The sequence below is a fragment of the Symphalangus syndactylus genome, chromosome 11, assembly GCF_028878055.3.
Source record: "Symphalangus syndactylus isolate Jambi chromosome 11, NHGRI_mSymSyn1-v2.1_pri, whole genome shotgun sequence".
NCBI lineage: Eukaryota > Metazoa > Chordata > Mammalia > Primates > Hylobatidae > Symphalangus > Symphalangus syndactylus.
The window spans coordinates 46404842-46417114 of NC_072433.2; the positions used below are offsets into that span (position 1 = coordinate 46404842).

The 12273-nt window shown below is 37.2% G+C and overlaps 1 protein-coding gene and 1 non-coding gene across 6 annotated transcripts in view; both read right to left on the reverse strand.

The window, feature by feature from the left end:
* NETO2 (neuropilin and tolloid like 2) overlaps positions 1-12273 on the reverse strand; it is a 67492-nt gene that overhangs the window by 43602 nt on the left and 11617 nt on the right. For 2 of the 5 annotated variants that reach the window (XM_055297937.2, XM_055297939.2), the window contains exons 2-6: positions 11646-11702; positions 8892-9032; positions 7990-8238; positions 2223-2267; positions 2012-2139 (exon numbers count right to left, since the gene is read on the reverse strand). In XM_055297937.2, coding sequence (XP_055153912.1) covers positions 2012-2139; positions 2223-2267; positions 7990-8238; positions 8892-9032; positions 11646-11702 — 620 coding nt within the window. The remainder of the gene's footprint in view (positions 1-2011; positions 2140-2222; positions 2268-7989; positions 8239-8891; positions 9033-11645; positions 11703-12273) is intronic. The other 3 variants (XM_055297938.2, XM_063611903.1, XM_055297940.2) reach the window with 2 other exon arrangements.
* On the reverse strand, positions 281-383 carry LOC129457951 (small nucleolar RNA U13). Its single transcript, XR_008649480.1, has one exon. It is a non-coding gene; the product is annotated as a small nucleolar RNA U13 (small nucleolar RNA).

A 12273-nucleotide genomic window follows, 5' to 3' on the forward strand; every position in this document is an offset into this window, starting at 1 on the left:
TCCCCGCCACTGCCTTCATTCTTAAATGACAATGAACACTCTTAACACTATGAAGACATTATTCTATTGTCTTCAGGCTTCTATTTTGCTATTGATAATTCTGGTGTCAATCTTAATAGCATCCTTTTGTAGACTATTTTCTCTATTGTTTAAAAACTTTTCTCCTTGTCTGTGGGGTACAATGTCAGTGTCACTTAAATTGTTTTTTCCTGCTTGGGAGTCACCCTGTGTCATGCTTTTCATCAGTTCTTGAAATTTTTTTCTTTTTTTTTCCTTTTCACATCAGATAGGCAATGTGCCGACATGGTAACAAGGCTGGAGGGAGGTGCACGTCACATGTGTGCGTGACCATCTGGGCATCTGACTTACACACTACAGAGTATCAGTTATGGAAAATCCTAATAAACTGCCACCTCTTCCAGCGATACACTCTGGGTAATTTCCTCAGATATATCTTTTAATAGCCATACTTTTAACATATAGACCTCCTATTTGGTTATTTTAAAAATGGACGTGGTCATTTTTCTTTCTCATCTGTTTCCTTCTTGTAGGATATGTGAAACACTCAAGTTCTTGGGGATCTAAGGAACTCCTTCCTGTTTGTTATGTCGGTGAACTTGTACCCATGGTGGGCTGTGAGCATAGGGGTTTTAGAATCTGCAGGCTGTGAGCTGACCTGCAGCAGTGTTTTATCCATGCCAACCCTGCAGCTTTCTTGGTGACTTTTAGATTTTTGCCAGGTGACTCAAAGGTTTAATGCACCCAGGACCATTCTGTTAGTTTTTGGACTTCGTGACTCCTGGGTTGAGCAGGGAATGTAAATTCATTCCTCAAACCCTAATAAAGGCAGGGTTTCTAAGTATAAAGCTAGGGGGGACCCCAGCCTCACCTCCAACCCCACCCTGAGACTAAACCCAGAAAAACAAGCTTCTTTGTCATCAGCATGTGGTAGTGAAACATTTTTTCTAATCTAATCTATGCTTTCATGTGAGTTGCCTCCCTTTGAGGGCTCCAGCTTCATGTGAGTCCCACAAAGGCCAGGTGAACCCCAGGACTCTTCTTTTCTCAGTATGGGAATTGAAAGGAAGCTCCCAGTATGTCTACCTCTGTGCAGTAACAGGTTATGAAAGTCAGCCAGGGGCATTTGTAACATCAACTTCAGCTCATTAATTTACAGTTCTCTCTTCATTTCTCATCCATAAGCATTACCTTCTTTTTCTCCTTCCTGGAGCTTACACATATGCTTTTAAAAGAATTATTTGTCATATTTTACCCAATGTTTCCACGTGTCTTCTAGCAGATGGGTTTTCAGGTTACCTTATCATATTACCCAATCTTTAAATCTGATTTTCATCATTCTTGAGAGATATGTTTTCCCACCCTCACTCTCTCCTCTTTTCCCTCTTTTTACATAATACGCATTAAATATAATTTTAACTCTGTTGATATTCCTAGAAGTATACATTAAATGCAAAAGTATCCAATCTCAATCTGTCAGAGTTATTTAAAAACATCCTTCCCTGCAGTTCTTTCCAATAAAAGCACCCCATGAGTAGCAGAGGACAGCAGGGTAAGAACAGATTCGACACATTTGGGTTTTCGTTTTTAGATTGCTACGACCAACTCTGTAACTTTTGAGAACACATTTTCACCTCTTGTAGCCTATTTTCTTCCTCATAAAGATGTTAATGAATCTATAATCATACTGATCAATGTGCACACTCACCAATTGGGAACTAACAGGTCTTAAGAATCTTAATCTTTTATAATTGAGAATCTTAATATATATGTAATATTCCTGAAGAATTCCAGGAATTCCAGTTTATTTAACTATAATAATGCTGGGATCTTAGTAGGTGCCAATAAAGTAAGTGAAATAAAATACATTTTAAAAAGTTGCAATATCAGTTTATGTAGTCAATAAATATTTACAGAAACCAAAATTACACATTTTGCAAATCATGCCTTATCATGATGTTCTTCTCTGAAGCGACTCAATACATAATAATACCTTCGCTTTTGGAGTGGCTTTAATGGTCCAGATGCAATCAACGGCTTGGCCTGGTTTTGTTTTCTCCTCTTGTTCTACCTGACTAGAGCGCACTATTCCATCAGCTCCCGAGAGCTCGAACTGACAATCTGGAAGGAATACATGAAAGGTGTTCAAAGGAACATAAGACTGATCAAAAATGCCAAGAGGAACAAGTGGTAATATACTAAACCTGGAATGGGATTTAAAATACCTCCTAGGTAAGTAAAGTCTGGATCTGTAACAGAAAAAAGAAGAAAGTCATTGGTACTGAGATAGTTACTTTAAGCCTCGATGTCTTACATTACATCTAACGCTCCATTTCACAGCAAGGTAAGAGAAGCTTTCATTGGTGAAAACTACATATCATTGGTCATTAAGGAGCTCACTTACAGGATCGACATTTATTTAATCATGTTTATATTTTTGATTCCATAGTGAATTATTTATGCTACTTGCAAACTCACATCAACTGTCAGAGCTGAACAGGTAAACAGAACATCACATATACAATATAACAGAATATTATTCTGCCTTAAAAAGGAATGAAGTTCCTTTCTGCTGAAGCATATTAAAATTTGTCTTCTAAACTTTGGCTTAAATGGATGGGTGGTGATGGTTGCAAAATACTGTGAATGTACTTAATGCCACTGAATTACACACTTAAAAATGGTTAAAGAGAGCTGGGCATGGTGGCTCATGCCTGTAGTCCCAGCTACTTGGGAAGCTGACCTGGGAGGATCTTTTGAGCCCAGGAGGTTGAGGCTGCAGACAGCAGAGATAGCGCTATTGCCCTTCAGCCTAGGTGACAAAATGAGTCTTAAAAAAAAAAAAAAAGTCAAAGGGTAAATTTTGTTATGTGTATTTTTTACCACAATAAAAATAAAGTTTTAGAAATTATAAACACAGGTATCTTTAAAAAATTATTTTAAAGTTCAGATAGAACCTGTGTATATACCCAACTGCCAGAATAAAAAAAATTGCTGGGTAGTCTAAAATGTCTCAGATTTCTGGAAAATCTATTTCTTTATTTTTGTTTATTTATTTTTGAGATGGAGTTTCACACTGTTGCCCAGGCAGGAGTACAGTGGCGCAATCTCGGCTCACTGCAACCTCTGCTTCCTGGGTTCAAGCGATTCTCCTGCCTCAGCCTCCCGAGTAGCTGGGATTACAGGCGTCTGCCACCACGCTCAGCTAATTTTTTATATTTTTAGTAGAGACAGGGTTTTACTATGTTGGTCAGGTTGGTCTCAAACTCCCGACCTTGTGATCTGCCTGCCTCGGCCTCCCAAAGTGCTGGGATTACAGGCGTGAGCCACCGCACCCGGCCTAGAAAGTCTGTTTCAATATGCAATTTAATTGTGTACAACTAGAGGCTCAATTCCTGTTAAAACTGTTGTCTTTAATTCCAGACACTTTAGGAAGTTATCAAATTACATATTTTAAAACGTGGAAAAAAATTATTAGCTTATGTAGAATATGTCTCAGCAACTGTTCTTTTTTAACTTTATAAACAAAACTCATCCTTGCTGAAAGAGGACAATAGACGCTTCGGCTCTTCTGCAGAGAAATGTCAAAGAGAAATTTAAATCTTAAACAGCATGGCGGAGGGGAATCACAGGAACTGTCTGGCAGATTAATCAGAACTATTTCATATGTATTTCAGAAATCTAGGATATTGTTATTATTACATTAAAATGTCCATAATTATCCCAGTTACATCCAGGAACTAACAACCCATTAAGAGCCTCTGCCTCAGTAGAGAATTTCATTAAAAAAATATGAACTTCTCACCATTGTTAATAGGTTTCTTCCACATTTACCACCTCCTAGACAAAATTTTATTAACATGACTTGAAATAACATCAGACAGAGACATATTTAGCTAATTATGCATTGCCTATTTATTTTGACGTGTTGGTTTTCTCTTTTAGTGATAAAATTGTGGACTCCTCATTCACATTTTTTTAAATAAGGCTTTTCTCCAATGTGACCTCATCCACATTATAAAGGCAACATGATAGAGTAGGAAGTATTGCCTAGTGAATTGCAATCTAGTCCTGGATTTACCATTCTATGAATTAAGAAAATCACTTAATCTGACTCAGTTTCCTCATCTGTAAAATATTACATAAACCTCCTGACATTACTGTCATTAGCACAAAATTAAATATGTCTATCAAAACTGTGAAGCACTATAAAATGCAAATGAAAGGTGATTATACTCTAGAAATCCTAAGCATTTTACTATACTTTGTCTATATTTTAACTATAGGCCATTTAAAGTTGCTCTCATGATCTATAACATGAACAGAGGAAAAAGAGCTACTTGACTCCAAAGTAAGTATCTTTACATATGAAGTTGGCTGACTTTGTCTTTAAATATTTAAAAACATTATTCAAATAAGAGTATTCTTTGGATGTCTTTTTCTGTCAAGTAGTCTAAACTTATGTGCAGCCACCATCTATTCTAACAGTGTCTTCATGACACTGTTTTAATTATTTCAGTTAGTTGATTTAGTTAATAAAAATAAAATACCTGACCAATTTAATCCAATCAGTCATTCTGATATAAACTATTGGTTCTCAAACTCCTGTGGACTATTTCACAAGGCAGGATATCCTATGTATCTTTCTTTTCCCTGCCACTGTGAAAAAACAGCTTACTAGCTACTAGTTTTTTTTTTTTTTTTTTTTTGACAGATTCTTGCTCTGTTGCCCAGGCTGGAGTACAGTGGTGTAATATTGGTTCCCTGAAACCTCCACCTCCCAGGTTCAAGCGATTCTCCTGCTTCAGCCTCCCAAGTGGGTGGGATTACAGACATGCACCACCACGCCCAGCTAATTGTTGTAGTTTTAGTAGAGATGGGGTTTTGCCATGTTGGCCAGGCTGGTCTCAAACTCCTGACCTCATGTGATCCACCCACCTCAGCCTCCCAAAGTGCTGGGATTACAGGTGTAAGCCACCACACCTGGCTGCTACTACTTTTTAATTGTGGCAAATTATATATAACATAAAATTCATAATGTTGATCTTTTTTAAGAGACAGGGTGTTGCTCTGTCATCCAGGCTGGAGTGCTGTGGTGCGATCATAGCTCACTATAACTTCGAACTTCTAGGCTCAAGCAATCCTCCAGCCTCAGCCTCCTGAATAGCTGGAATGACACGTGTGCACCACACGCCTGGCTCCATTTTTAAGTTTACAATTCAGTGGCATTAAGCACATTTACAATGTTGTACAACCATCACCATTTTTTTATTTTCAGAATTTTTAATCATCCCAAGCTGAAAGTCTACACCTATTAAACATTAACTCACCTTCCCCCTTCCCCCACATACCCTGATAACCATTTTCTGTTTCTATGAATGTTACTACTTTAGATACCTTATATAAATGGAGTCATATTTGTGCTTTTGCATCTGGCTTATGTCACTTAGCATTGTTTCAAGGTTCATCCATTTTGTGGCATGTATTAGAATTTACTCAATGAATTAACTCACGTCCACACAAAAACCTGCACATGAATAGCAGCTTTATTCATAATTGCTAAAATGTGGAAGCAACCAAGATGTCCTTCAGTAGAATGGATACACAAACCATGGTTCATCTAGACAATGAAGTATTATTTGGTGTGAAAAATGAGCTATCAAGCCACAAAAAGACATGGAGGAAACTTATATGCATATTGCGAACTGGAAAAGGCTCCATACTGCATGATTCCAGTTACATGACATTCTGGAAATAGCAAGACTAGGGAGATACTGAAGAGATCAGCGATTGCCAGTGGTTTGGGGAAAGGGAGGGACGAACAGGCAGAGCACGGGGGACTGTTAGGGCAGTGGGCCTGTTCTGTATGGTTCTGTAAGGGCGGATACATGTCATCATGCATTTGTCAAAACCCACAGAGCACACCCTACCACGAGTGAACCCTAATGTCAACTACAGGCTTTGGGTGATAATGATGCATGGATGTTGGCTCATCATTAGTAACAAATGCACCCCTCTCGTGCAAGATGCTGATGGAAAGGGAGGCAGGAGGCTTATGGTAACTCTACTTCCTGTGTAATTTTGCTGTGAACCTAAAACTGTTCTAAAAAATACTGTCTATTAGACAAATTTTACTTTTTGGAAATATCCTTTTGGCATTGTGCAAATAAATACTTGATTGGCTATGGAGACTATAGAAAAAAAATTTTAAAAAGAGCAGATAAATACTGAAGCAAAGCTTAAAATTTCCTACATGAGTACTGACAGGGAAAAAAAGATTGTTTATGTTTTTCAGGCAAAAAAGCAGATAATAAAGTTATATGTGTACCATAATCCCAATCTTGTATGACAAACAAAAGAAACAGATACAGAAAAACATTGGAAAGGACATACACCAAATTGTTGACACTGATTTTATATACAGGGTGGAAGGATTATGGATATTTTCTTTTCATTTCAATGTTTTAATTTTTTCCAATTAAATTTCTTGCATGAAAAATAAATAAAAGCAGAAAGATCACACAGTTGTTTTACTGTTATTTTTTCATCTTGTTAGTAAGCTTGGTGAAGACAGGAACAATAACTTGCACATCTCTGTGTTTCTGCATTAGGGATATGTACATGCCACACTGGACAGGGCTTTACAGTTCTCAGAGTGTTCTCACCTATTGTGGGGCAGGTAACACGGTGGAGCAGGCTGATGGTACAGTAGCCCCCCAATATACACACATTGGAATCCCCATAACCTGTGAGTAGTAGGGTGTATACACACACACACACACACACACACACAGTTTTTTTAAAGAGTAAATATTACAAGACAAAAGATGCCATTAGGTTAAGGATCTTGAAAAGAGTAGTAAGAGCTGTGAAGAGGGAGGCTGCGAATGAAGTGATGCAGCCACAGCCCAGCAATGCTGGGGCACCCACTGGAGGCTGGAAGGAGCAAAGACTGGATTCTCCCCCAGGTTCCTAGAGGGAGTGAGGCCCTGCTCAATTTTGGACTTCTGGTCTCCCCAACTGCGAGAAAATCAGTTTCTACTGTTTGAAGTGGCCAAATTTGAGGTAATTAGTTATGGCAGCATCAGTAAACTAATACAGCAGGCATTCCCATTTTACTAATGGCCAATCTCAAGCATAATTCTGTGCTTAATCGTCTTACAGCTATTAGGAGGCAGAGAAAGAATTCAAACCCAGATCTTTGACATCCAAGTGCAGAGCAGTATTCTTTCTATTGCTCAATATATTCTAGAGTATTTATTCAGTTGAGTGGTTAATTCTAACAGCTAAATGAGAAAAATCATACAAAACAATTTTTGTGGGAATTCTGAAAACAAGACAATTTGTTGAATTATTTTTAAAACTATTTATTTTTAAATATATTTTAAATGTTAGCCTGAGCATGTGCTATAAGACAGAAAAAAATCTAAGAAAATGTGGCACCATCTCCAATATGCTTCAAAATTCAAGTGATACGTTTCTTTTTTTTTTTTTTTTTTTTAGACAGAGTCTTGCTCTGTCACCCAGGCTGGAGTGCAGTGGCCCGATCTTGGCTCACTGCAAGCTCCGCCTCCCAGGTTCATGCCATTCTCCTGCCTCAGCCTCCCAAGTAGCTGGGACTACAGGCGCCCGCTACCATGCCTGGCTAATTTTCTGTATTTTTAGTAGAGACGGGGTTTCACCTTGTTAGCCAGGATGGTCTCGATCTCCTGACCTCGTGATCCGCCCGCCTCGGCCTCCCAAAGTGCTGGGATTACAGGTGTGGGCCACTGCGCCCAGCCCAAGTGATACGTTTCTATGTCCAATTTCTATTAACTTCTTATTTGTTCATGGACTAATTTCCCTTTGCTAATTTGTTTAAAATCTTGATTTGATTAACTTGACCAAATTAATCTCTTTTCTAACCTTAAGATTCTAAAATCAGAGTTAGAGTGAGATGCCCAACCACTTAAAAGATAACTTATTCTTTACCTGGAATAAACGAATATTTTGCTCGAAATCCCAGTCCTTCAAGCTCTTCATCAGAACTAAACTTAATCCACATGAATCTCCCTGTTGATCTAATTAATGGAGGGCTTTTCACGCCACAGTAACGATCTATAAGAGGAGAGAAACCAAATGGCCCATCTCGAACTTCCAAGTGATCAAACCGACACTCAAATGATGGTTCTATATAATAATGTTCATCAAAGGTCAACTCTATTCTTTGACGTGGAGCAGCTAGAAAATAAGAGTAAGTAAATCAGGACAACACAAACAAGAAAGAATATAAATGTATTGACACAAATGAGAAAAGCAGAACAACTGTTCTGCTAAGTGCTTCATAGACAAAGGTCTTAGTGAGAATTGCTATACAAGTCATGATAAATGTTGTATCTTACATTAAAAATAATGCTACTCTGTAGAAGTATAGTAATCTTTTCCTTTGGCATATGCTATCTGCTAAATTAAATATTTTTGAGTGATTCAAACTGAAGAGTCAAGAAGCTAATACTTACTTAGTTCAAGATACAATATACCACAATACACAGAAAAATAGAAGAAATGAAAAGAACTCACTTATGTGGACATAAATTTGAATTAAGCCTTATAAGGGATGCCAGTAAGTTTAAGTTTCTTATCAGAGAAAGAAGTTTTTCATATATACTAATGTACCTAGTTGAATTATACTTTGGGAGATTCAAACATTCCCTAACATTTCTGCTAGTATCTTGTTAATGTATTCAATATGCAGAAATACTTATCATTACTATAGTTTAATTCAAATACATGTTTAAATTTCATTCAAACTGGTTTACATAGGTCATTTTACCAACATATTTAGTTTTACAATAAAGTAAAAATTCATCCAATAAAAGAAATTGGTCAAATACCTTCCAAAATGTAGATACACTCCTTGTTTGGTGGATATGAGTCAGGATAATTTGGTGAAGCAAAATGACCTCCATTGCTGGTTCGAACCCAAATGCCACACTGGGTTGCAGGAATATGCTTAATTCCAATATTTTGTCCATCTTAGGGAAAAAAGGCATTTAAAACACTCATTACAGCAAAAGAGAATCATTCTTCTCTTTCCCCCACCACTTTCCAAACAATTGCTCACTCTCTGCTACATATATAAAATTTTGTAAGAACCACTGTCAAATTTAGCGCAATAAATTGAGTACAGAAGTGAAAGGGAGGGAAAACTTGCTGGGAGAGGACAAGTTTGCCGTGTAAGAGAACAGGGAAATAAAGGGCTTATATGCACTTAAGAAAGGGCAAAACCACATGGGGGAATCTAAGTCGGTAAGATGCAATACAATTCAGTTCTAACCGAAAAATAAAAGCATCCCAGGAGTTGATCTCTGATATGGGGCCCTCATAGTTTAACACAACAGTGAAAGAAGATTCAAAGGTTACAGAGAGATTTTAGTTGAAGATTGTAGACTAAACACATGCACGTAGCTCTGCTCCTTCCTCAAACTCCACTTAAACAACAATAAAAGGATTTTTAAAAGGGTATAAACTCTTAAATAGAGAGGGGTAGATATAGCAGTAACAACTGGCAGTACCAGGAAGTGGGGTGGGAGGTGGTGAGTGAAATTGGGCTTTTTAAAAACATGAGGCTAGTTAAAAGTCTGTTTAGAATGAGTTGGATTTTCAGTACCCTTTCCTCCTCCACAAATCTAGCAGCTCTACAACCACATCAGAACACTAAAGGTGATTTCTTTGCAGAAGGTAAAACAACAAGGTTACTGGACTAGGGGACACCAGGCACAGTTGAGAACGAAAACAGGGAGATGAGTGAATGTTAGCACATGTCCCAGCCTTCGTTTCCTGCTTAACTCCCACAAAGGCCTCCTGGTCAGATATTGAGCCTTTAAGCAGGAAAAGAAAAGATTCTTCTCTGGGAATGGAAACAGCCCCTAGGAAAGGCTTGATGCAGATGCAGGAGTTCCCCAATGTCAGATCTGTCAACGGGGAGAGCCAGTAACTGATCCTTGCCCACACCTGCAGACAGTTAACGATCAGTTTTTAGTGCCCCTCTTAAAATATGAGCCCTCAAGGATCACCAGACATTGGAGGAAAATCTCTAATATAAATAAATAAATAAATAAATAAATAAATAAATAAATAAAACAAAACTGGAGAAAACCAACTCTGAGGAGATAAAGACTATGCAAGAAAAATATTTAAAAACCACCACCACCACAAAACAATCATTTAACATCCTGAGAAAGAAATGCAAGTAAATCCATAAGACAAAAACAAAGATAGTGTACAAACAGAATATTATATTCAGAAAACAGAACCAAAAAAGCTTCCAAAAACAGAAGAGATGAAAAAATCAGCAGAACATTTAGAGCTGAGCTCAGCAAACTATGACCCTGGGCCAAACATGACCTGGAGCCTGCTATAAATAAAGTTTTACTGGAATATACCCATCCCCATCATTTGTGTGCTTTTGTTCCAGGACAGAAGAGTTGAGGAATTCGAAGAGTTGCTTCAGAGACTGTAGGACCTACAGCACCTTAAATACTTACGATCTGATCCTTTACAGAAAAAGTGTTCTAACTCCTGGTTTAGAGGTAAAGTTGAGGAAGTCTCAGAGAATGTAGAGCAAAAAGATGGAAAACAAAAGATCCAGAAACAAAAACCAAGAGGGCCATAACCAAGTAAAATAATAGATTTCCTGAAAAGGCAAAAGAGAGAAAATGGAGGAAAGGGAATTTTAAAAATTAAAACAGAAAAAAAAAAAGAAAACTTCCTGAAGACAAAATTCAGCTGAATGAGTGACTTAATGTAAATCCTGAATACTGAGTTAACCAGAATTACGAAAGAACTGTGTTGAGAAGGGTGGTACAAATGCAAGGTAAGAGAACACTCATATATGGATGGGGTGGACGGTAGGTGAAAGAGCTAAATTCTCTTCTTCCACGGTGAAAAATCATTATCTAATTTCTAAAACTGAAATAACCAAGAAGTAGCAATACAGCACGTTATTTAGAGAAAGGAAGGGAAATACCAAAAGAATCAGCTAAGAGTGATTATTTCCATGGGGCAGGAAGTTAAGTAGGGCAAGATGGGGAACTCATTTTTCCTAATTAACTTTTTAGGAATGCTTTGATTTTTATCATGTGTATGTATTACTTAGATGAAAATAAAAAAACAAACAAGGTTACACTGGAAATGTACTAAATTCAGACATAAAAATCTGGCTAAAAAAGAATCACACTAGATAATCATCAATCATAAATCAAGACAAAAGAACAGGACCAAAGGACTTTGAATAAGATATTAATTGAAGTGTTTCATTTGTTTAAATTAGAAAAAGGGACTTTTATTTTTGCTTAGTGATAAAATATAAATCTCACTTAATTTTTGGACATAATCCACAGTATGCTAGGAGCTACTAGTGATGTCAATTTTAAAAATTTATCAGGGCAAGACTTTATGCTGACAATTTACTCTAGTTAACTGCAGCTAAACCCAGTTAAATTGAGGCTGATGGGTTGACAGAAAGCCTTAGGTCACTGGAACACCCCAAAGGGATTATGGAAATAGCACCCAAAAGTTGCAATCCTTTCAAATAAGCCAGTCCATTGTCTTAAACATGCAGTAAGTCACCAATATAAGTACTTTACCTTGGGTTTTTTGGGCCACAGCAATCCCTTCCACTACCAGTACTGTTATTAACAACACTAGAGAAATAACAGAGAAGAAAAGTTATGAAATTGAATCTATACTACATTTTACTAAGTGAATAAAGAAAATTGGATGACAAAAAAAGATTAACTAAAATCACTATTTATTACTCAAAATTCACTCTGAAGATCTTTAAGCATTAAATGTTATGCTCTGATTTGCTACCTAACCCTTAAGATAACCCAAGAAAAGACAAGTGGTTTTGTACTCATTTATAAGCATTTAATAACACATGGCATTTAAAGCATTTTTCGACTTAATAGGTATTTTTGTTTTAAAAAAAAAACAACACTTGTTTTTTGCAACAGACCTTGCTCATCCTAACTATTCCTCTATTTACTGTACTCCATCTCAAAGTCTACATGTAGTATAGCTGGCTCTGCAATGTGCTATAGCAGTGAAAGTTCAATTAGATTATATCTGTTTTCTGAGAACATTCATAATCAAGACAGAAGTAAGGGGGCAGCAGTCTCCTAGAAATCAATTCAAACTGTCTTATCATTGTGCAGTACTATGCTGTGCTCTGTGCTACAAAGGCTAGCCGTATTTAACACTGAAGCTTTTTTC